At 46.4% G+C, this 25,852-nt stretch overlaps 2 protein-coding genes across 4 annotated transcripts in view; one reads left to right on the forward strand and one right to left on the reverse strand.

The window, feature by feature from the left end:
• Positions 1 to 25,852, forward strand: part of RTRAF (RNA transcription, translation and transport factor) — a 55,389-nt gene that overhangs the window by 29,045 nt on the left and 492 nt on the right. The window lies entirely within an intron of this gene.
• NID2 (nidogen 2) overlaps positions 1 to 25,852 on the reverse strand; it is a 58,378-nt gene that overhangs the window by 13,190 nt on the left and 19,336 nt on the right. For all 3 annotated transcript variants that reach the window (XM_036109205.2, XM_078053693.1, XM_036109206.2), the window contains exons 5-11: positions 20,471 to 20,620; positions 19,784 to 20,029; positions 18,395 to 18,595; positions 16,879 to 17,109; positions 8,293 to 8,436; positions 7,240 to 7,368; positions 6,233 to 6,376 (exon numbers count right to left, since the gene is read on the reverse strand). In XM_036109205.2, the coding sequence (XP_035965098.2) occupies positions 6,233 to 6,376; positions 7,240 to 7,368; positions 8,293 to 8,436; positions 16,879 to 17,109; positions 18,395 to 18,595; positions 19,784 to 20,029; positions 20,471 to 20,620 (1,245 nt within the window). The remainder of the gene's footprint in view (positions 1 to 6,232; positions 6,377 to 7,239; positions 7,369 to 8,292; positions 8,437 to 16,878; positions 17,110 to 18,394; positions 18,596 to 19,783; positions 20,030 to 20,470; positions 20,621 to 25,852) is intronic.

Below are 25,852 nucleotides of genomic sequence, written 5' to 3' on the forward strand. Positions count from 1 at the left end.
AGGGCTTTTTCAACTAAGGTAGAAGCACGTTCAGTCTCATGCAATCAGAGTCCTACTATCTACAATGCCCAATCAATCAGAAATTTTCTCTACTTTCTACCTTTAGAAGAAATAGAAAAGTGTAAGAAAAATATCACAAGTTTTGAAACAACACATAAAAAAATCTAAATTTGTTAGGATTATCAGTGTCAACAATTCAGCACCCCCCCTCCACACGGTACCAGAAGATTTTCATAATTCTCAAAACTGCAGCATCCCGGAACTTCAAACGCCGGCTTATAGTCCTTTTATTTACTGCAATCAGCATGGGCTGACAGTAGCAAGGCTCTCCTCCCTCTCCCCACAAAAAACCTCTGAGAGTCAGACTATTAAAACCAATGGCCAGGGGTGCCTGGTGGAGCATACGACTCTTGATCTCGGAGCTGTGAGTTCGAGCCCCACGTTGGGTGTAGAGATTACTTCAAAATTTAAAAAAGAATTCTTAAAAAAATACATAAAACAAAAGCAATGGCCCATGATTAAGCTATCTGCAAAGACAGGAAGTCTTCCAGAGTAAAAGGAAGATAAAGGGTGTAGGTCTGATCAAGTCTCGACTGAAAATAAAAGAAAGCAGTCGCTTCCACAAAGATACCCCAAAAATGATTTAAAAATGTGTGAATAGGAAAAAATGTGGGTTGGGATGATCAGTGTGAAACCTAGAAGTCCCAGAAGCACATTGCATCCATTCGCTACAGCCCGCCAGGATGACAGCCTGAATGTGATGTGAATTGGCTGGGGACAGAGGTGGCTCCTTGCCCGGCCTCCCAGGCACCTGATGAAATCTGCTCTAGGGCTGTCGGTACCAGCCTTGTTATGACCACGCTCTCACCGAGCCCCCTTCCCATGGCTCAGCTCCTTTCCCAGGTACTGGTGAGCGGACATGCTGGATGTGAAACCCAGATGTCTGTTCACAGGAGAGGAATCTCTTACACTGTAATTAGCAAATTCACATTCTGTGTGTCCTCAGTCTTGGGGAAGTCTGGTCAAAATAAATGAGCTCCCTTAAGTCCAAAAGAATCCTGAATGCTTGACACAACCAAGTTCAATGCCACCCAGAGAGGCTCTGCCCAGATGAGCAGCTGGCCTCCCTGGTTACCTTCCTGTCCACCTACAAAGGTGGGAAAGTAGTTATACATTCATCTGCAAAGTCAGAAACAAACCAGGTTTTCTGGTTAGCTCCTCAGTTAACCAATCACAACAAAAACCCTATCTCTGATCTAATCAATACGGGTTCTCTATTGTCATATTTAATTATCCCTGAATTTGGCTCTTGTCTCTTCAGAAGGACAACCCCAGTACCTAGCTGGGTGAAGCCGGTGGCCATCCAGCTCCCTGGGCCTGCAAAACGCTGTGAAACCAAAGCTGTAAAAATGAACATCCAGCAGGAAAGTAAATGCAGGAAGTTAAAGCTATTCATAATACATATGCTAAAAGTACTTCTCATGCTAACAGGAACCCCAGGCAATGACAGGAAGCAGGAATTCCTGAGACACAGGGCCTAATTCTAGAACCCAGGGATCAGTTTCTTGAGATTATTTTTGAACTCAGAGAGAGGGGACGCCCCAGAGCTACCAAGTTAACTCATGTTCAGAAAGCCTATGGCCTAGGAGTTCTGATCAGAGTGAAAGAGCAGGTATCCTCCCCACAGATACGAGAGTTACGGGGGGGGGGGGGGGGGTGTAGTAATGGGTATAAATGACCAACTGGGAGATGGAAAGCATTACAAGTGGGGAGCCCCCGTCCCCTAAAGGCTGGAGGAGGTTAAGTCTCCCCGAAGCACAGTCCTTGATGCCTCCTTGAAAGACAGACCTCCCACCATGACAGAAGATAATCCTGTCAGCCACTCCAGGGCCTGAGCTCAGAGCAGGCTAGGACTCCTCCTCAGGAGTGCTAACACTGCGGGGGGTTTGGAGGGAACTGGAGCTTTTGAGTAAAGAAGGGGAGCTCCTCCCTATGTCACAGGATGTCAGGTGTCAGGACAGAAAGCATGGAAAGACTTTCAGCCCCTTGGCAAGGGAGAAACTGCTTGTACCACCGGGGGAGGGGGCTGCCGTTGATGCTTATCAATGCCAGGGGTCTTTAGGAGCTGTCAGGATACTGAGGTCAAGACAACAAAGTTCAAGGCATAGTAGAGCTCCTTTGCTATTCAGATGATGAAACATGGCTTCATCTCAGCATAATTCTCCATTCTATTACCTATTAAACTGGTAAAAAGAACAAAACAAAACAAAAAAACCTGTATGGAAAATTTGTTAAAATCCTCCATTTTGAATTCATACTTCGGTGTTTCAACACTCTTGTCACTGCCCTCCTTCTGCCCACACCCAAAACCAGGTGAAGTCCCTTTGAAACAAACCCAGGCACTGGATTACCAGATTCCAGCTCCCCCCAACCCATCCCACCCCACCCCCTTTGCTTCCACACTATCCAGTGAAATTTCCAGACCCCAGTAAAGGCTTCTGCCCACAAGTTCTCATTCCCCACCTATTCAATCAAGCACCCGGCTGGTTGCGCCCTGGTGTGGTATGCGGTGACCCTTTCTCTGGGACCCATGAATGTAAGAAACTCCTTCCTTTCAAGCCCTGCTCTCTTCCGCTGCAGCTGCACCGACTTTACCATACCTTACCTAACCTCTGCATTCTTAGAACAGGAGACCTGAGAAAGACTACTCCACATACCTCTTCTCATGTCCCTCCTGAGCAGTCAGGGCTCTGAGCGACGGCCCACCTGTTCAACTCACACTTGCTCCTCCCTGGAAAGATCCTAACTCAAGACAATCTGCTTTTGCACCTAGCAAAGTCACCAAGATCTAGGAGGACCAACAGGCCTGAGAAACATTGGCTCACTCCAATACAAGGTTGAAATCAACCCTGAAACCATTGAAATCGGGGTTGATTGAGGGAAGCTGGAAAAGATTTAACTCTACTCGGGTAAAAGTAATTCCTGCTGGTGACTCAGACTAGACCGAGAGCCCAAAGCCAAGTCCAGTCTCTCCAGGGAACTCAGTTTTTGACCAACTGGCTAGAGCAAACCCCCACACCTTTTTATTGCTACTTTAATGGAGGAAAGAAAAATATGTGTGCTTCAAGAATGCACACTTTCCACAAAATAGAGCCTTTATCTCTGTTTTTCTCGTTTTGCTCTTTTTTCTCTCTCTGTGGTCAGAGACACATGCACACTGTGGCATGCCTTTAAATATGTGCATACACACACACACACACACACACACTTACATACTTATCCTGCAAGTCGCCTTCATGATTAGCCCAGACCGGTTTAGGCATGGCATAGGTCTTTAGGAAAATGACTATTCATTCTCTATTCTTCCAGTCTGAAAAGCTTAAATGGCAACTGATTTTGGGAGGCAGCCTCTAAGGAACCCCAAAGATCCCTCCCTCCTAGTATTTGTAACCTTGTGTAATCTCCTTCCCTTGAGTAACTTGCATCTAACTTCCACTTTGCTAGCAGACTTTCTGCTACTGGCTTTGAGGAAGTAAGCTACTTTGTTCAAGGTCTGTGTGTCAAGAAGCTGAAGGTACCTCCTGGCAATAGCTAGCAAGGACCCGAGGCTCTCTGTCTTCAAGGAACTGAATCCTGCCAGTAACCATGTGAGGATCTTTCTCCAGTTAGGCCTTTAGATGAGATCCCAAGTCTACCACACCCCATGTTGCAGCCTTGTAGGATCCTTTAAAGCAGAGGACCAAACTAAGCCATTCCCAGGCCCTTGACCTATAGACAATAAATGTGTATTGTTTTAAGCTGCCATACTTGGGGGTAATTTGTTATGCAGCAATAGATAACTAATACACTAGGGAGGCAACTGATGGGTTTGGCATGTTTTCAAGTTTGTGGGTTCCAGAGAAAATCCCAAAAGTAGAGAAGCAGAGATTGAATAGGGACAATTAAAAATGGCAGAAATCAGCAAGAAGGCAGTAATAACAATGAATGGCATTATTCCAAAGTCCTCAACTTGGAAAAATGGCCAATTTCAGGGTCCTAATATGACCCCAAAGGTAATCAAAGTCTTACAGGACAAGTAGAAGTTAAAAGAAGGAAAAGAGAATGATTCAGAAGGGATTAGGGCAAGAAACATCTAACTCAATTAACATTGATTATTAACACTCATCACATCTAGGTTGCAACTAATTTCAACTTGTTAGCTTTAAACCAAAGACCTGAGGAGTTAAATACCTTGAAAGCACTATCTCTGCTGTCCCGAGCAGCCAGATGTTTAAATATGAAATTCTGACAAGATTTTGATTCTCCATGTAGTCTCATTTCTTAGAGCCAGTAGTGTGTTAAATGAAACTGAATGACAGGGGTGCCTGGGTGGCTCAGTTGGTTAAGCACCTGCCTTCGGCTCAGGTCATGGTCCCAGGGTCCTGGGATCAAGCCCTGCATCGGGCTCCCTGCTCAGCGGGAAGGCTGCTTCTCCTTCTCCCTCTGCCCCCCCACCCATGCACACACATGCACACACTCTTTCTCTCAACTCAAAATCTTTAAAAAAAAAAAAAGAAAGAAAGAAAGAAAAGAAACTGAATGACAAAGTTCCATGAGAGTGGAAAAAATATTATTCCCACTGTAAGAAATAACAGAACAATGAGGAGTTAGGGCACCTCACACCTTGACCCGCACACCTGTGGAGGCTACCCTCTCTCTGGAGAGTCCTATGACAGATGGAGCTCTTGGGCTGGTCAAGTGAGAGAAGCATCTGTGAATTCCAAATCTACCTCGGTCTAACTGGAGAAACACTCGAGCTCTAAAGCAGGGGGGTGTTTTTAGGAGGGAAAAAAAGAAAAAAAGAAAACAGGGCTGAACTGAGCCACCGCTTTGGGTCATTTCAGTATAAACTGTGTTTTTAAGAAAACCCTACAGCACAGCTTCTGTACAACAGACGTGGAAACATTAAAGAGCCGGTTCAGACAATACCAAATGGCCCGTCACATCTGGGAAGGAGAGCACGGCTGGCTGCCCGGACACATTTGTTCTGTCCACAACATATGGCTTCCGTCTGCTGGTTCAGGCGGCCTCTCCAAGGAAACCGAAGGGAGGCGGAATGGGAGGAGGATGAGAAGCCAACATTTGGTAAAAGGCGGGGCGGGGGGGGGGGGGGGGCGTGCTATTTAAGCTGCTGTAAAACTCCCAGGAGTTACACAGCTGTTCTGGCAAATCAACTCAGGGTGCCCAGGTGTAGGGTGGCCTGGCCCATGCAAGCAGCAATTTGAAGAGAAGGGGGGAAAGCCTATGTTTCGGGTTCATAATCTCCAAACAGATCCTCTCCCCACCATTCTCTCCCAGTGTCTCATTTTCCCATAATTTGGGGGTATTACTGACAGCATGAAATTGAGTTTCAATTCCATCATGTCACTGGATACATTTTGAAAACCTTTAGTGGATTATGCAGATTTGCTAAATAATCTCTGTATTAAAGTACTACTAATCCCGGTTTCATGAACATATATACCCAGAGAATTATACCCACTTTTGTAACAACGTCTCGCATCATTATTACTATTTAACCAGGTTAAATTTTAACAGTCCACATTCCAGTTTAGTGATTTTATTAAATACTGTATCAAGCCTTAACCATCTTAAACATCTTTAGATTTCCGGGAGAAAAGTTGTGAGTGCTTAGGTATGCATTACTGTTCTTTCAGAACGGTAGAGTTCTTTCTCTCTCTCCCCCCCCCCCTCTCTCCGGGGAGAGGAGGGAGGGGAAAAAATGAGAGAGAAAGCATTGCATGTATGTTTAGAGATTGCTTAAAATGCCACTTCGACCAGTGGGATAGCAACCAAAAGTCAGGCATGACTGGAAGTGCCAGATTAAGCCATTAACCAAAGAGACTGAAGGATGGAGACCTCCCAACAGGTGAGTGGGCTTTCCCAAAGTTCCTCCAGCCTACACTAGCTCCCAGGAACAGGAGGTTACAAGCTGCCAGTGGCTTCCTAGTGCTCCAGGGACGTCTCCACCAAGGACAACCATATATGCTCAACAGTCTAGTCCAAGGGAAATCACCCTTGGCTCCGCTTTTCGACTCAAAGGACAGCTTCTCTTTTGCTCTTTAGACAAGTCCAAGGCTGCGTGAGTCAAGCAAGGGAGAGGTCCTTCTGAGAAAGGTTCTGGCTATGTGGGGGTGTTGCATCCAAGGCGACTTTCCAGAGTCACTGAGGCTGACAACCCACAGGTACTCACCACTACACTGGTGCCCGTTGCCCGTGTAACCAGGCAGGCAGGCGCAGCTGAACGTGCCGCCTCCGTGGTAAATGCACCGGGCCTGGCCAGCAGGAGCACAGGAATGGCTGCCATCCTCACAGGGGTTGGGAGGTGGGGTGAGCACTGAAAAGAGAAGAAGGCAAGGACGTCCAAGAGTTCAGGCCTGCGAATGGGTGAGACTTGATCCTCACAGTGTGATCCCCACACCAATGACATCAGGACATCTGAGGGCTTCGAAGGCCCCATCCCAGAGCCAGCAAATCAGAATCTGACTTCGAACAAGATCCCTAGATGGCTTGTATGCATATTAAAGTTTGAGAAGCGCTGCTCTGGGTTTGTGGTTAAAACACTAGATATGGAGATCAGTCATTAAAATAGTCCTTGATTAAAGTTTATAACTCACCAGAACTACACACACACACACACACATAGTTTCTATGATCATGGCTACTTTTTCATCTCACTGGGTTAAAAAGTGTATTTTCTCTATTATCATCTGGCTCTACCAATGGGATGAATCTGGAATCCTAGTTCTTTTGGATCTACTTTTAGGTCCAAAGATGTCTTTTTCTTTTTCTTTACCCTAGAAAGAGCTCTATTACAGAGGGTGTTCTATACCTGGGCACGTGGAACAAGCATCTTTGAATTATAATCCATTCCATTTAAATTTGAGAAATATTTTACTTCTATCTAGAACTGGTGGTATTAGAGGTTCATAGTCTTGCAACATGATTCGGCCAAATACCAAGACACATGGGAATCCCAACTGGGGGAACACCTTTCAATAACTCAACACCAAAAGTATCTATTTAGAGGAAAACAACAACACAGGGCTGAACTGATCCATAGCTTCGGGTTATTTCAACGTTAACTGTTTTCTAAAACCACATGGCAGAACTTCTGTAGGTCAGAGTGGAAACATTAATGAATCAGAGAACAAGATTCAACGCCATCTTGGCCAAAAAGAGAAGCGCCTTAACACTCACAGATGCAAGTGTGCCGGTCATCTGCAAACTCGTAACCACTCCGACACTCACACCTGTAGCTTCCCGGCAAGTTGATACACACAGAGTTGGGGCCGCAGCGATGGAAGCCGGTGGCACACTCATTTACATCTAAGAAGAAATAAGGACAGAAAGGCACTGCTTAAATCAAGGGTTCCCCAAGTGGCAGGTCTGAAAACCCAATGTTTTCTCACTGCCATGATGCTCCAACAGAACAAATAAATTAGTGGGGGGGAAATATGTCAAAACGTAGTATTTCTAAGCATCAGACGTGAATGCATGTTGCAGGATAACCTTCAGATAATCTTTATCTCAAGTCATTCAAGTATATAAGTCACAGGGAAAATATTTGAATATTCTGAGAATTCTTTAAACAGTAAAAAATAAAACCCACTCAACATTTAAAAGAAAAACACACCAACAATTTTTCTTTTAGAAATGTAAAATTTCGGGCGCCTGGGTGGCTCAGTTGGTTAAGCGACTGCCTTCAGCTCGGGTCATGATCCTGGAGTCCCTGGATCGAGTCCCACATCGGGCTCCCTGCTCAGCAGGGAGTCTGCTTCTCCCTCTGACCCTCCTCCCTCTCATGCTCTCTGTCTCTCATTCTCTCTCAAATAAATAAATAAATAAATCTTTAAAAAAAAAAAAAAGAAATGTAAAATTTCTGTGGCTTGTGGGGATGTCATGGGTGAAAGGAACACAAGGTCTGAAACCTAAAGATAACCAGAAAACATATGTTTTCATAAATACAAGAAATACTTACTACAGGGTTAAAATGACCAAACTTGAGAACTCCAAATATGCAGGAATTGCAAATACATGTCTTCTTTTCCCAGTCCCAGCCCCAAATACCCACCTCCAAACTACCCTCTCAACTCTAACCAGAATATGCTTTAGTGTTGAAGTAAGAGCATTTAGATTAACAGCTGCTAAACGTGTCTCGTGCATCAGTAGAGATCCTTAAGCAGACACGCTGGTCTTCTGTTAACACAGAGCTGGAGGACCCCGTGAACAAACAGGGCGCATACAACTTACCCACACAACTGCGTCCGTCTCCCTGATACCCAGAGACACACTCGCAGGTGTAGTCTACCCCTGCCCCCGGGTGGCAACGAGCCCTCGTGTCACATGTGTGTCTCCCATCGTAGCAAGGATTCACACGGATGGGGTCTGAGTCCCCTGCAATGAGTAGAGAGGAAATAGATCACACAAGCACAATCTGGTTGTTATAAAGAGAACGGCGCCAATGGGAGATCGAGGACTCCTCGGGACGGCCCACATACTCATCTGTTTGGGGGCGCGCCTGGCGACCTTGCTAAATTTTTAATACCCCAAGCTGGGCTAGATTATTTAAATTGCAGTATTAAATTCCAGAATGGCCTCCTCTTGCCTACCCTACAGACAACTAACATTTTCTTGCTTACAGTAGGCTTGTGCCCAGGGAATAAAAACATCACACGGCATAATTTTATCGTCAAGTGCTCTCACTCGATCACCTTGTGTGATTCTCAGGATGACTTTGTGAGGTGGGCTGTCATCCCCATGATTGGTAATTTTCACAGATAATTGAGAGACATTGGAAAAATTGCCCCAGCTCACAAAGCCAGGAAACGGTACAGCAAGAACTCACACCCCAAATTTCTGCCTCTAAACTGGGCAGTCTCTCACTAAAATTCACTATTTCCTAGGTCAAAATTTAATTACTGGGAAAATCTTGCCTTTTTTAAGGTTTGGAAGACTAAAGAGGGATGATTTTTGCAGTATTTACTTTTTAGGATTAACCTTGCCACAGATCCATCCATCCACTAGGTCGTGATAATACTTAACATCTGAAATCTTCCCTAAAGAGTTTTGTTTCTGGATAGAGCACAGTAGTAATGCTTATTGCAACCCTATTTGCCAGGCACTGTTCTAAAACCTTTATATATACCATCCCTTTAAATCCTCACGACTGCACTTGTGAGGAAGGTATTACTATCTTCATTTTTCCTATAGCACACAGAGGCCAAGTAACCTGGCAAAAGTCACACAGTCAGAAGAGGTGGACAGAGCAGGGATAAAAAGCCAGGCTGGCTGTGCTTTGCACCACTTTGCTACGGCCACCACCGAAGGAACTTCATACAGTTAGCTAAGCCGAGGGCGCAGAGATGATGTGGGAAAGAACCCCAGACACAATGAGTCCATTAACTCTGGGCAGTTTCATTCACTCCTCTGATTCCTCAGGTGTAAAACAGGAATAAAGATAAGGATTATATCTGCTAAAACTGAAGAAAATAAAGAAACCCTGACATGATATATATGAGTGGCAATTCCCCCCGTGGGCAGGCTTACCCAGTCCCTAGGGGCGACGTTCCTTCTTCCTCCTCAGTGGCACCCCTGGCTCGTCCTCAGTTGGTTTCAGCTTTGTCTCAGTCCCAAGAATTAATTCTGGTCTTAGATCTCAAAGGTTTCAGGAGCTTCACCCAAACCTCCCAGGCTTCACGTCAAGCCATCCCAGCTACCAGTGGGGCTTCGTCTAAGTCATAACTTGAGCTTCTGCCTTGGATTTCGGCCAGTGCCGGAGTCCCTGTCTTGACGGCCAGCTCAGCACAACCCAAGTCCTGCCTCACTCTCACGGCTCCAGGGACCAGCATCTTGGCATCAGTAGACACAGTGGCAGTACCACCTACCTTAACTTCCTGGTACCACTTCCTCCTGGATTCCCTCTCATTTCTCTCTAGCTCACCCACATCTCCTCACCCCTCTTACCTCAGGCAGGTGGGCCTTGCCTATGTAACTCCCAGTCTAGACCCAAGTGCTTGCTGCTGTCACCTGTGTCAGACTGGACGCCCTCCCTGTCCTTCAGGATGTCCAGCCACCTCCCCACAGCTTGCCCCACTACCCACGTGGAGCCTCCCGCTATTCTGTGTTAGTCTGCTGTGAACTGGGGTGCCTTGGCTGAGTCTCCGAAGGGACCTCCCTGCATTCTGGTAAATTCCTCCCGTTGCCTTAGAAGACACCCCCACCATGTGCTCCTGCAGGAGAATATCCTTATTCTCATATTATGGCCTAAAAAGAAAAAAAGGAGGGCCACGGGTTTATCCTTGGATTGCTGCAATGCTGCTGGCTGGACTAGGTTACAGAATCTTTGCCAAGAGAAAAGGACCAATAAATGGCTCCGGCACTTTTTAAACCTGATGAACTTAAGGATGTCAATGTGAGCCTAGCTCCAGATAGCAAGCAGACACCTTGCACATCCCTCGTTCTTCCCTCCGCACCTCTTGGTGGACAGGACGGAAACACAATGCTGGGGTTACGGGGTTGTACGGACCAAGTTCCTGAGACAGTCCCCAGCATGGCTATAGTTAAGAACAATAGGGTCATGTCCTCACGGAAGGCCTGATGCAAGACAATTCTTATTTCTCCATTTTAGGAGAAGATTCTGTATAAAATGCCTGGCCTACCCAGCCAAAGGGGGAAGTGAGCTTTGAAATGATTTAATTTGTAAATACTAACGCTTAACCTTCTTGCTCCGTACTTCCCAGCATCCAATTTGCACTGTGGCACATTCTGGCAAAGATTAGTAAGTATGCAGAGATGTCAAAAGCTTACCACCCAGCTAGGCATGCAAAAAATGCAGTCCAAAAGCTGACTTTCAGACTTGGATGGGATACCCTGGCCTACCTGAAACTGAGGGGGAAAAAAATGTCCATAATGACAGGACACTGATTTAAAATATGCTTCACTGACTCGGCAGGCCACATAATTCACAGAGCCCAGTGCAAGAGGAAAATGTGGAGCCCCTTGCTCAAAAATTAAGAGTTTCAAGAGGACAGCAGCAGAGCATTAAACCAGCATACAGCCCCTCTGAGCACAGGCCCCATTCACGGAATTCGGTTTCCAAAATGCTTGTTTTAAAAATACATTCCTAAAACCACCTGGCTCTGCATGCTCTCTGGCATGTTCGCGTTCTCCCTATTGCAGCACGAACAACGGGATCCTCCTCACGACGAGTTCTAGTTCGCCCTCACCCTCTCCAACAGCCTGACTCTCTGACAGGAGAGCTGGAACTAATTTACTCATTTAATCAAGAGAAGAGCGGTTTTCCTTCAAGAACAGTCCGTTCCGCTTCCCTGCGTGGCCCTCTGCCCAGTCTCCTCAACTTGCCAGAAAGAGCCCTGAAGTGGGCGCCAAGGGGTCCGGTTCTAGGAGCCCAGGAGGGCCGACCCACACCTGAAGTGCAAACACTGGGCGAGGTGCGGGGGCTGCAGCTGGGCCAGGCCCCGGGCTCTGATGGCTCACCAGGCGGACGCAGCCCCGACGGCACAGCCTCCCCGGCCCTGGGAAGCCACGGGCGCCCATGTCGGCTGGGGCGGCCACGCTGTATCCCAGACGTTCCAGCCGGACCGTCATTCCCTCTGGAGAGACGGAAACACTCAAGATGATAATGCTGTGCATGGAGGGCAGGGGAAAAGGGAGTGCAGGGGGGTGGGGGGGTGCAGGGGGGGCGGGGGGAAGGATTTTGTCATTTGTTTTCTTTTGCCCCCGTTTTTCTCCTATTCAGGGAGCATAACCCATATTGCAGTTTTCTATAGGGGTGGATGCAATAAGGTGCAGACACACAGGGTTAAAACACACATTCCCTCTTGCAATTCGGCCCAAATTTTGAGGAGTCCTGAGGCCAGTAGAGTCCATGTGGGAAAGCAGGGCCAGGCGAGGGACGGGGGTGGGCTCTGGAGCTGGTGCCCGGGATTGGGTCCCAGCTGGCCGCCTTGTAGCTGCAACTGGGCAAGTCTCTATAAAATGGGGGCTGATGATCCCCCTACTAGGCAGGGGGTTGTGTGGGACTAAGTACTCAGAACAGGGCTTGGCACCAAGTAAACTATCCTTTGCTATTGTTAGGCTTTGACTTGCGTGGAAGGGAAAATCACATAAAGTTCTAAAGACAAATTAGCAGCCTGGTACCTGATAGTTTGCTGGCGTTCTTTCTGTTACTCCCATCTGGTCGGTCTCCAGGAAAAGTACACCCAGGGATTGATCTTTTCCCTACATACTTCTAGAATCGGAGCGGGATTCCTTGGCCTGGGAGGCTCCTCTGCTAACTATTGGTTTTTACACATCAGACACCTTACACCCAGCAAAGGGCAGAAGGAGGTTTTCCTTTGTTTTTGTTCAAATCTTTTGAGAAAGAGGCAATAATCTTTTCCCTTCTTCCGATACACGTTTCTCTAAAATCAACTGACATTTTCATGCTATTAATTCAACACCTTATAATGCTTGGGCTCCCAATGCCTGCACCCCCAAGCAAGTTTCCTAAAACCAAACTGCCCACCCACCCCGCACCAGCAAACTCCGGATTCTCCTTTCAAGTCATCTCTGCATCCTTGAAGAGTCCAGCCCTCTGGCCTTAATCTCGGTATCCTATTGCTGAAGTGACCGTTGCACCTTGAGCGTGAGGAGGCTTCCGGAGCCCTCCTCTCCAATGCTGAGTCCTAGAATCAGCTCTCAGAGACACCAATTCCGGCCTCAGCGGTATCAATAAGGAGCCACATGTGGGAGACCCTCTCTGTTCTCCTCCTGTGCCCCTCGCATTCTAGGGGAAAGCACTAGCTACTGGCTTTCAGAATTAAACCGTCCCTTTCAGGCACCTGGGTGGTTTAGTCAGTTAAGCGTCTGCCTTCGGCTCAGGTCATGATCTCAGGGTCCTGGGGTCGAGCCCCGCATCGGGCTCCCTGCTCAGCGGGGAGTCTGCTTCTCCCTCTCCCTCTGTTCTTGCTCTCTCTCAAATAAATAAAACCTTTAGAAAAATAAATAAAAGGTCCCTTCCATCTGACAATTTCCTACCTGCTAGGGGTTCCCGGACTTGGCAAGCTCATCTTCTGGCTCGCCTAAACATTTTTTATTTTTTTAATCAAGATTTATTTTTAAAGAATAGTTTTAGGTTTACAGAAAAACTGAGCAGTAAGTAAAGGTTCCATACCCTCCCCTTTCTCCAGTTTGCAGTTCATTAGCTTCTTGTATTAGTGTGGTACATTTATAACTGATAAACCAATATGGATATAGTATTACCTAAAATCTCTAGTTTACATTAGGGCTCACTCTTTGTGTCATGCAGTTGTAGGTTTGGTTAATAGCTTCACTGTCCTAAAAATCCCATGCTCTCCCCATTCACCCCATCTCCCTCCCCCTGAACTCCTGCTAACCACGGATCTTTTTATTGTCTGTAGTTTCACTTTTCCTAGAATGTTATATACAGTTGACCCTTGAACAACGTGGGGGGTAGGGGTGCTGACCCCCTACATAGTTGAAAATCTGTATAACTCTTGACCCCCCCAAAACTAATAGCCTACTATTGACCAAAAGCTTTACCAATAACACATATTTTGTATATTATATACTGTATTCTTATAATAAAGTAAGCTAAAGAAAATCGTAAGAAAATACATGTTCAGTACTGTATTGAAAAAAACCCCACATATGAGTAAACCTGCCCAGTTCAAACCCATGCTGTTCAAGGGTCAACTGTAGTTGGAATCACACCAAGGTAGCGTTCTTCAGACTGGCGTCTTTCGCTTAGCAATGTGTATTTCGGGTTACTCACGTCCTTAATGCTTCATAAGCCTAGAACATTTTTACCATCATGTTTATCAAGCTTCACAGTTGTGGTTAATTCTAACTGAAGCTTGAGAAACACTGCTTTGGTTTTTTTTCCCCCTACAGCTATTTTTTTTTTCCAGTTAAGATAGAACTCACAAACCATATAATTCCCGCATCTAAAGTACACAATTCAATGTTTTTTAGTATGTTTACAGTTATGCAACCATCACCACAATCAATTTTAAAACATTTTAATCCCCCCACAAAAGAAACTTGCATCCTTTGGCTATCCACTCCTTACCCTCCTATTATGCCCCAGCCCGACGCAACCACTAATCTACTGTTTTTGTGGATTTGCCTCTTTTGGATATTTCATTAGATAGAATCAAAATGTTGTCCTTTGTGACAGTTACCTTCACTCAGCATATTTTCAAAATTCATTCCCATCAGTATTTCATTCCTTTTTTATGTGTTGATAATATTCCACTATATGGATACAGGACATTTTAAAAATCCATTCATCAACTGATGGACATTTGGGTTGTTCCTACCTTTTGGCTATTCTGTATAATGCTGCCATGAATATTTGTGTCCAAGTTTTTGTGGGGACATAAACTTTCATTTCTCTTGGTTATATAGCTAGGAGTGGAATTGTTCAAGTGGTAACTCTGTGTTTAACTTTGAGAAACTGGACTGTTTTCCACAGTAGGTATACCATTTTATACTCCTGCCAGCAGTGTATGAGGATTTCAGTTTCTCCACATCTTCACCAATACTTGTTATTATCTGTTTTTTATTGTAGCTGTCCACATGCATGTAAAGCAGCATCATTATGGTTTTGATTGTGCTTGCATTTCCCTGATGACTAATGATACTGAGCATCTTCTCATGTGCTTTGGGTGTTTATCTTCTGACAAAATGTTCTGTCCAAATTTCTTTTTATTGTGTTGTAAGAGTTCTTCATATATCCTAGATACAAGTCTCTTATTAAATAAAGGATTTTCAGGGGCTCCTGGGTGGCTCAGTAGGTTAAGCATCTGCTTTTGGCTCAGGTGATCCCAGGGTTCTGGGATCGAGCCCTGCATCAGGCTCCCTGCTCAGTGGGGAATCTGCTTCTCTCTCTCCCTCTGCAGCTCCCCCTGCTTGTGTTCTCTCTCTCTCAAATAGATAAATCAAATCTTTTAAAAAGTATAGGATATTCAAATATTTTATCCCATTCTGTGGGTTGTATGTTCACTTTGTTGATAATATCCTCCAAAGCACAAGTTTTTAATTTTGATGACACCCAATTTTTCCTTTGTTGCTTATGCTTTTAGTATCCTCTCTAAAGAAGCCATTGCCAAATGCAGAGTCACAAAAATTCACACCTATATTTTTTCTAAAATTTTAGCTAAATTATATTAGCATCTTTGACCCATTTTTGGTTAAATTTTTTTTTAAAGATTTTATTTATTTGACAGAGAGATAGCGAGAGCAGGAACACAAGCAGGGGGAGTGAGAGAGGGAGAAGCAGGCTTCCCGTGGAGCAGAGAGCCCGATGCGGGGCTCGATCCCAGGACACTGGGATCATGACCTGAGCCGAAGGCAGATGCTTAACGACTGAGCCACCCAGGCGCCCCTGGTTAATTTTTGCATATGGTATGAGATAGAGGTCCCTCATCATTCTTTAGAATGTGGATATCCAGCTGTTCCAGAACCATTTGTTTAAAAAACCTATTCTCTCTCCTCACTGAATTGTTTTGGCAAGCTGGTCAAAAACCAACAAACTGTAAATGTGTTTGTGTTTATTTCTGGATTCTCGCTTCTATTGCATTGATCTGTATATCCATTTTTATGCTAGGACCACATGGTCTTCATTACTCTAAGTTTTGAAATCAGGAAGTGGAATTCCTCCAACTCTGTTCTTTTTCAGTATTGTTTTGGCTATTCTGGATTCCTTAAATTTCCTTGAATTTTAGGATCAATTTCTCAGTTTTTGCCAAAAAGCCAGCTAATAGGATTGTGTTGAATCTATAGGTCAATTTAGGAAGCAGTGCCATTTTAATACTAAGTCTTCTGATTCATAAACATGGAATTCAGTCTTCTAATTTTCTTTTTATTTAGGTCTTAATTTTTTTTTTCCAAAAATGCTTTATAGGTTTTAATGTAAAAGTATTATACTTAAAAAAATTTTTTTATTCCTAAACATTTTTGGAACAGAATCATTTAAAATTTCCTTTTCAGTTTGCTCATTGTTACTATATAGAAATACAAGATCAAAATACAAAAATTATATCCTGCAACTTTGCTGAACTTACTAGTTCTAATAGTTTAATGAATTAGATTTTCTACATATAAGATTACATCACAGGGGAACTTCTTCCTCTCCAGTCTGGATGCCTTTTTTTTATTGTCTTGCCTAATTGCCCGGGCTAAAACTTCCAATCCAGAGCTAAATAGAAGTGGCAAGAACACACACCCTTGTCTAATTCCTGATCTTAGAGTGAAAGCATCCAGTCTCTCCTTGTTGAGTACGATGTTAACCTGGGTTTTTCTTACATGCGGTTCTTTTTGTTTTTCCAGCCACTGGCTCTTTGTCTTACCTTGACTTGGTGAAATCGTTCTCTTCCTTTAAGTTCTAGCTAAAAATGTCACTTTCTAGGGACCTCTTCCCTGAACCTCCAGGCTAGGCTCATAGCACCCTGTTCTCATCACAATTGTAACAAATACTTGTCAGCATCATTTTCCCTCCTGACTTGGCCTCACCTTGTCCACAGGTGTCTCCCCAACACAGACTGGCACACATACAGGGTTTGCCTACAGATCAACTTCACATATCGTACTCTATTCCTTCGCTTGGCAGGGACACTGTTCTAAAAGTTCCATTTCTACCTCTGTCTCCACCTCTAAGACAAGACTCTGTTTTATTCATCCTTACCCTCAGCACCTAACACAGAGCCTGGCCCTCAGTAACCCTTAGGAACCTCTGTGAATCATTCTGAGGTGACTCAAAAAGGAAGCAATGTTAGATTCAATTTTTGCCCAAAACAACAGAAGGAAACGTACCTTCAACTGGGCCAATCTGACTGGTCACAGCAAATCTAAGCACCCTTTCTTCATCCGTGTACAAGGCAAAGACCCGGTCCACATTCAGCTGCTGGGTGGTGGGGACGGCCGGGTGTCTGGGGGCGTGCCTGCAGGCCTCGTAAGTGATGTTCTGGTAGATGCGGTAGGACCGTGTTTGGTTGATGGCACCTAAGGTGAGTGAGTAGTCTCTGGAACTTGTGGAGGTCACAGCTGCAAAAGACATTATTCAGCCCAACTGGTAAATGTTTAAAATATTAGAGAGTTTCATGTGGGGTCGATTTTTTCTGTAGGGTTTTTCACCTAATGCCTGGAGCATATTCCCTTGGGAAATTCCTGAGTTTATATGGAAAACCCGCAAGGCAATTCCGGGAATCTGAGTAGATGCAAAGCCAAAGTGCTGTCATTGCTGTCATTATTAGCAAAGAATAAATTCTGCTACCATGTGCCAGCGACGCCAGGCGCTCTATAAGCACGGCCTTCTTCATGCCTCATACCAGCGAGGTGGGCCTCGAGATCATGTGCAGGGAGCCTTACAGAGGTCAAGAAGTAGCCTAAGACATGAGGCCAGCGTGTGATAGAGCTGGAACTGGAACACGAGTCAGCCTGACTCTACACCCCAAGTTTTCAACCAGTCCACACTCTAGAGGACACAGACGTGACCGCTCCCAACACCCTGCACTTAAGCCCAAAGGGCTCAGGCAAAGGAAGGGGCCGTTTCTCTCAGTCTGAGCGTGGAGTCGGAAGCCCGGACCAGTGTTCTGTTCACTGTCTGGGTCTCCACTACCCGTTCTTCTCCCTTCGTCTCCTGCCTGGCTTCCAACTCTCACACCAGAGAAGGGAGAAAGGCACAGCTCCAAGCAAACCACTCTGCGGCAGGACGGCAACTGTGACTAAGCCAGCATCTTGCACTCGGGTGGTTTTCCAGAACTCATCAGGATGGACACATGTCAACCACGGAAAGCAAGGAGGAAAGGTGTTCTTATGCTCATTCTGAAGAGAAAATAGGCTGTCAGATGGTAAGTGACCTTATCCCCATATATTTTCAACTACAAATCCGTGATGTGAATTCCTATCTTCTGACTCCAAATCATTTTACAACACTGTGCAGCATCTCATTTTAAAACAGGCTGAAACGAAGGTACAGGACAAGTAAAAATTCCAATAATCCCTACTTTCCTGTGGTCCAGATGGTTTAAAACTGTATGTACTTATACAACCCTTACACACCCCCAGAGACAAGGTTGCGGTTTCTTACATTATCACTGGCATTACATTAATACTGGGATGGGGATACTGATATTCATTTGTGTAGCAGCCAACACTTCTCTCACTTATACTATATATTTGATAAGAGTAATAAAAAGGATATTGAGCTTCTTTTATGTACCACACGCTGTTCTAAGGACATTCCACGTAATAACTCATCATCCTCACAAATATCTCGTAAAATATGGACTATCCCCATGTTATAGATGTCAAAACTGGTTATACATACCTAAGTCCAAGTAGTGGTAAATCTCCTTGTAGGGAGCTATGTGGACTGTGAAATTTGCTGGGATGTAAGGCACCTGGCCTTGAATATTGGTCTTAATGCTCAGATAGTTCTCTGGGTCAAGTCCCTCGGCAGTTTGAGTGATTCGAACCGTCTCCTCTCCTGGGTAGAAAGTAACTTCCATATCATGGGTAAAGGTAGCGCCTGGAGAGGAAGAAAGACTTCAGCACAGAGCTAGGATGAGGTAGCATCTTCCAGGAATAATTACCAGCGCATACTTCTTAATTTCTACTGCTGCTGGAGATGGTGCCTAAGAAGATCATCTGATATCCAAGACTAAGTACTATTAGCTGCTGATTTCATCCGGTTCCCCAAATTTCTATTAAACAGTGAGGTTTCATCCCGCCTCGTTTCACACTGCTTCTCTTTCTAACAGCTTGTTTTCTGTGAGAAGCTACTGGGGACATCTTGACCCTTCTCTTTGTAAGGTTGCCAGACTTACAAAACAAACAAGCAAAAAAAACTTAGGACACCCAGTTAAATTTGAATTTCAGATAAATAATGAATATATTTTAGCAGAATATATCTCATACAATATTTGGCGCATACTTTTACTAAGTTATGCAGATGATGATTGTTTTATTCAAAACTTGCTGAAAAACAAGATCCTCCGAATAGCTCTTGAGTCTATAGCTGGAGGTGGGGGGAAGAACTTTTCTCTCAGTACGTTCTCTGTGATAAAGATAAATCCAGTAGGAAACAAGCCTTTGCAGGTAGGGAGGAAAGTGCCCCAAAGTATCCTCTACACCCTTGCTATCAAAGGGTGGTCCTTAGACCAGCATGAGCGTCTCCAGGGAGCTTGCTAGGAAAACAGAATCATAGACCCCACCCCGGGCCCACAGAGCCAGCATCTGCCTTTTCACAAGGGCTACAGGTGATCTGTGTGCAGGTTAGAGTCTGAGAAGCACTGGTCTGTACCATTATCGGTCAGCGTTGTTGGGGTGAGAGGAGGAAGGAAGTTTACTCACGAAGTAAACTCCTCTTCAGATACCCTGTGATCACCATTTGTGCATCCCTATTTGACAGATCTGTGCCTAACAACTCAAGTAAACACAGCCTGACAAATAAGCTTCAACCCATTCGGGTGAGAGGACGTTCGTGTTCCAAAGGGAATCATCCTATTCCTCAGGACAACGTGGAGAACATGTGGATGGAATCAGTCTTTCAAAAACAGTCCTGTGAGACCAAACCATTCCCAACTACCTCCCCACAGAAAACGAGACCCCCTGAGGCTCTGGAACACGGAACAAGCCAATCCTCACTCACGGAATATCAAGACCAAAGCATGATGGCCGCTGACCAGCGGCCCCTTCAAAGGCCCTTCCTACTCACCTGTGAAGCTGAAGCCATTCTCCCAGCCTGGTTTCTGTAAAGCAAAGAGCCAGCCAAATAGGCCTCCGATTGGTGTGAGCGGGAGAAGGGCTTGGGCCGCAGGCTGAGGGACGTGGCTGATGGCCGTGTAGGCTCTGCCGTCATTGCCCACAATGTAAGCATGCAGGTCCACGTCCTCGAAGTGCACGGGCGTGTGGCCCACGCGGAGGTGGCCACTCACTTTCCCATTGACCCGATGAGGTGCCCCTGAAAGACAGCAAACCCAGTCGACTAGGACCATCGTCCAGGTTGGCGATGGGCGTGCGGAAAATCATTCCACTCACGATTCCCAAAACTCAGTCTTTGGCCAGCCTCATGATTCCGTAACCGACCGATTAACCGTCTAGGTACAAAACAGACCTGTCTTCGATTTCTTTTCTCCCATCCTCCCACTCTCCCGTCCACTTTGACTCTAATGAGCTGGCAAAAAGGAGGAAAGACTTCTGGCTAATCCTCAAATTGGGAAAGGAGCCCAAATGTGTTCATTTCTCAAACATTTATCCAGCACCTGCGAGTGGCCAGTGCTGGGATTCACGCAGTGGAGATGCGCGGTCCGTAATGCAGAGTTCACAGCCCCAGTCGCAAACCAGCGAGCAGCAAAATCATACACAGCGCAGCCCCCAGCGCGGTCAAGCGCGCACGCCTTACCTTCTGGGAGACAGTGCTTCCCATTTCCGTAAAACCTGGACTGGCAGTGGCAGCAGAAGCCGGTGGCGTAGTCGGTGCAGAAGGCGTGCCGGGAGCACTGTCCGTGGTGGTGTTCACAGGTTTCCTTGCCGGCAGCATTATACGTGAACACTGGAAAGCAGAAACCGACTTGCGTTAAAAGGATAGATTCCAGCACCGTTGCTGTCGAGCTTCATTATGGACACCACATCTGCGCCATAAAATCGGCTTAGATGGCAATAAACAAATGGGTTTTTGATGTTTAAGAGACAGGAACAACGTTCAACCCAGGGGAATTAACTCGCTTGGTCTTCTGGCAAGGAGCACTGCTGACGGCTCCCATCTGGTCTCAGGGCAGAGCAGGGGAAGGCGGAGGAGGCTGCACCCCTCCAGGGCGAGTGCGGGAACAGAAAGGCCGGCCAGGAAGCATATGTTAGGCTGAACTGCATGAAACTGCTGTCCTGGGGGTCTACAACGGTCAAATAGCAGGTTTATGTGGCTCAACCCGAGAGTAACGACCCCGAGAGGAAGACTGAAGAGAGAAATAATGAATGCAGTCTTGGGTCCAAGCATTCTTCTCTTCTAGGGGGACCCTGAACCTAGAGAGAATAGCTTGTAGCTTGTCTCACTGCCCCGGGAAGTAGGTTTTCTTGTGAGAAGGGCCTGCAAGAGCACACACAACCCCCCCTAAAGAAAGTCTATGGAGAGGGAGGGAGGAGGGGGAAAGGAAGAGGGGAGCCAGCTCTTATTTGCCCCGTGCCTGTGGCAGGGTTTCTGGTGGCGGGTATGGTACAAGCAGACTGCCACACAGTATAAGAGAGGGGGCCACAATCACAGCTCCTCTAGGAGACCCATGTGGACCAGTAGTGGTTCCTGCTGTCTCCCACTTATTCTGCCCATTAAAAAAAAAAAAAAAAAAAAAAAAGAGGGCCATCTGTACTTCCAAGAAACAGAGGAATTGGAGCAGATGCCATTGTCCATAAAAGAAATGGCCAAGGGAGCGGGGCGTGGCTGGGGGGGCGCTAATGGAGAAGGGGGGGCTTTCTCCGGACACCAGGGATGATGCTAATCCTGAGCGTGGCCGCCAGGAGGCAAAGTGGCTGTGCACACCTGGCCTCCACCTCCCTGGGAGCAGCAGTTGGGGGGAGACTCCGGGAGCACAGGGGCAAGCAGGGACAGCACGGAAGCCTAGTGCTGGACCCTGCTGATGCTGCAAGGGGTCAGCTCCCGAGGAAGACAGATACCCCACTCCTGGGCGAACCTAGCTGGCAGCCGTGCTCCAGATCTAGGTCTGAGGAGGAAACCGGAGGGCAAGGAAGAAATGGAAAGATTAACGGGTAGGGACACAGGATTCCAGGGAAGAACAGAAAAAGAAACCAAGGGAGGGAAGATGTAGCACCACGTTAAGTAACATCAGAGCCAGAGACTTATCAGCCAGTGAAAACAGCCCACAGTTAACATTTAAATAGTGCTTCCTCTATGCCAGATACTGCTCTATGAAGTTTATTCACGCTTTCAGTTTGCGCACGAGCACGGGCCGTTTTTATTCCAGTTCTGCAGATAAACAAGCCGAAGCACAGATTAAAGGGACTTTCCTGAAGTCATCCAGGCAGTAGGTAGCAGAGTTGGGATTTGCACCCAGGAGGTCTGGCTCCAGATTCCTAACAGCTGTACTCCAGTGGAACCCAAGTACCTAGACCGAGAGAGCTAGGTTGAGGATCTGATCAGGTGCTTGAGGTTGATCAGCATAGGCTTCAGCCGGTCAGATTTGAGGCATACTTTATAAATCAAGCCTAATGAATGGTAGGAGAAGCGCGGAGACGGGCCAGATGGGGCTTACAGCACGCTGGGGGCAAAGCACAGGAAGAGCATTAGCTTTTGGACAGTAGGACAGTCCTTGACTGATGCTAACAGGTTCTTGAGAAAGCGGCAGGCTGAGGCGTTGGCAGGACAGGTAATACGGTCTCAAGTGGAACATCTGGGAGCAGCGGGAGAATGAAGTCAGTATAGCACCTTGAGGACACAGTTGAAAAATTTCAGTTTGATAAAAATAGATATTTAGGCGTAACCCTGAACGTTTTTTTAAAATAGGAAAGTGATACAGAACTCACATCCCCCTCACCCCAAAAAACCCAGAGTGGATATTATAGACACTGTTGTGAAGAAAACTATGCATCACTGTCTACCATTGGTTTAAGAAGTCCTGGGGGATCCAGTTTGAGTAAAAAGAAACCAATGAAAAAAAAAAAGAAAAGAAACCAATGTAACTTGTCAGTCTCAGGTGTCTCCAGGCCCTAAGGTAACCGCTAAGTGTAAAGCAACAGCGCCTGGAGGACCTCGCCCAGGGGCAAACGCTCAGGCAGGACTCACCTCCACAACAAGGCGGGGAAGGGACGTGGCTGTGTGGGGAAGAACAGCAGGGTGCTCCCCAACCTCTAGAACTCAACCTTGCCCATGGCTCAGGGGGCTCTGTGCAAACCGCAGCAATGCACTCTCGGTTCCCTCCTAGAATCGGGTGACACCCCTTCACACCTCCGTTGCCAGAAGTCACATTTTTCCTGAACGTACTTCTGAGTACCAAGGTAAAGAAGCAATGTGATACAGGCCTAAAGGATAGTCATTTTCAGGTGAAGTCGAGTAAAAATAAAACCAAACTCTAAACACTATTCTCCGGAATTAAAGAAATGGTGGGTTTGTGTTATATTCCCTGTATTTGTTATTTGGTGAAGACTTGTCTTTGCACTCAGTCCCCATTGCAAGAGTAGGTCATCAAACAGGGAGAGACAGGAAGCAGGAAGACCACTGATAGGGAGAGTTAGGTTAATTTAACTAAAAGGCGCAGGCATGGCTTTCCTATGGGCAAAAGGAGAGGAGCTCAGCGATGCAGCCAGCAACTTACGAAGGCAGCTGTGCAGAAGTTTGAGCTGATTGCCATATGGACTGCATTTTTCTCACAACAAAAAACAGTGCTTAGGCTCCCATGAAAGGCCATTAGGCAACTGAAACTATAATTATGACAGGTTATTGGTTATTGGGAAGCTGCTCAGGGATATTCATAAGCAGTTTTGTGGAATATTGCATTCTCTGGATGGAGCTTACTGAGTCACAAACAGAAGCTCAACCTTCCAGCCCCATGACAACTACACAGGGAAAGAAGATGGGTTCGCTTCTAACAGGGGCATCCCAGGCTCCCCTTAGGATCCCTTTCCCATGCCTGCCTTCACACAGGTGTGCTCGCAGATGCACACACTTAAAACTTACAACATCAGCTTGTTAGGGGAAAGAGGTAAATGCCTGTTGCACTTTTCTTTCATTTATTAATTCAACAAATAATGGGAGCACTCACTATGGGCCTGGCTCTGATCCAGGAATTAGGGATAGAGCAGACAAACATTCTGTCCCGAAGCTTACATTCTCCTAGACAGCAGTGAACAAACAGGTAAGTTATTTAGTACAGAGGTTGTCGTTAAGAGCTATGCAGAATCTTAAATCAGGGAAGGTCAAGAGGGCTGACGGGGGAGGGGACTTCGCTCTTTTTAAACAGCGGGATCAGGAAAGACCTTGGGAGGTGACCTCAGAGCAGAGGCCTAGAGGCAGGGACAACAGGACACAAGGGACATGGGAGAGGGGCAGGGGCGAGAGAAGGCTGGGGAGGTACTGGCCAGTTGGCAGAGGGTCCTGTAGGTCACAGGAAGGAGCTGGGCTTCAGTCTGAGTGAGAAGGGGAGCCACTGGGGCGTCTGGAGCAGAAGAGTGATGACATCAGACTTAACGATACCTCGAGAATGAGCCAGTAAGCGGCTGCTCTGGCAGCTGGAAGTGCTGTTGGAGAGAAGAAGGGCCCAGATACGGAATATTTTGAAGATGGAGCAGACAGGGTTTGCTGATGGGTTGGACGGAGCAGAGAAAGGGAGCAGAAAGGGGGAGAAGGCGAGAGCGAGGGAGAGAGAGAAGACAGAGCAGAGAGAGAAGTCCACGTGATATTCACATCTTGGTGAACTGCCATCTCCGGAGACAGGGACGCTGTGGCGGAGGTTTGTGAGCGATCGGTTCCAGCAACAGCTTGGAGGCATCAGGGAAGCTCTGCCCCCTCTGACAGGACCTACAGCCTCAGCAGGGCCCCATTCAACCACGCAGAAGGAGAGCTGCATTTCTCTGTGGGCTGGGGAGGGGGGACCATTGCATCAGAATCACCTGGGGTGCCTGTTAAAAACACTAATTCCCAGGGCACACCTTAGTGCTACCAATCCAGATTCTAGGGGTGGATCCCAGGTATTTGCACCTGAGCCACTCCCCTGGTGGTTCTTATGCCCACTGGTGATGATGTTCAGGACGTCTGTAAACTTTCCATTTCTGAGCTAGGGAATGCTCGTTAACGTAGTTAATGAATTTCATCTGACAGCAGCTCCTAGGGTGGTGGGATTTCAGAGAATGCTCTCACATTCATTCCTGGCCGGCTGAGCAACAGGACTCAGTGCTTATTGCCCACTTGGGCCCAGATCCACAAGCAAGCAACGTGAAGATCCTTTAGTGGAGGAAGCCCAGAAGCTAGACCCTTCCCTGAAGAAGAGGCAGAACTGCACCTAGAAACAGATCCCACATGCAGCTATCAATCCCAGGCAAGAAAAGCCAGACTTTTGGCCAATGGGCCTTCTCAAATTTCTATGGGAAATGCAGATAGATCCAAAGATGCTGCACTACTTGAAGGTGTAGAATCAGTGTCTGAAATCCCAGCTGGATGAGATGTGCGATGAGCTCATCCCAAAACAAAGTGGCAATTTTCTTTTTCAGTGATATGCCTCTTCACATCAGAGTTCTGGATGTATTTTCACACACTTCTTCCTAGTCTGGTAAAGAAATATTATCTCCATTTTACGGATGAGAAAATGGAGGTCCATGGACATGATAATGGTCTTCTGGCTCTAAATCCCATGCTTTTTCCATTACACGGGGCAGTACTCAGGTGTGGCCTTTGGAATCACCAGGGGACCTGGTTTAAAAATGCAGATTCTGGTTCAGAAGGTGGAGGAGGGGTGTGGAAATCCGCATTTTAAAGAAGGGCCCCAGGTGAATCAGATGCAAGCGAACTAGAGCTCACCCTGAGAAATCCTTTTTCTTCCATGGCCTCCTTTCTCCTGAATTTACCCACAGGCTCTTTCGTAGACCCTTCTGGGACCCACTCTGCCCGAGAGCACCTGTCACAGAGACTCAAACAGTAGAGACAAGTCTGCTGGTTTTTCAGGGCACAGCAGGAGGGCGGAGGCCGGCCAGGTTTGAAGCACTGAGTTTGCAAAGGCTTTGTGAACTGTGGTTAGACAGCAGGTAAAGCAGTCTTCACATGAGGACTTTTAAATCTCTTTTCTTT

Source organism: Halichoerus grypus, chromosome 8, assembly GCF_964656455.1.
Source record: "Halichoerus grypus chromosome 8, mHalGry1.hap1.1, whole genome shotgun sequence".
Lineage (NCBI taxonomy): Eukaryota > Metazoa > Chordata > Mammalia > Carnivora > Phocidae > Halichoerus > Halichoerus grypus.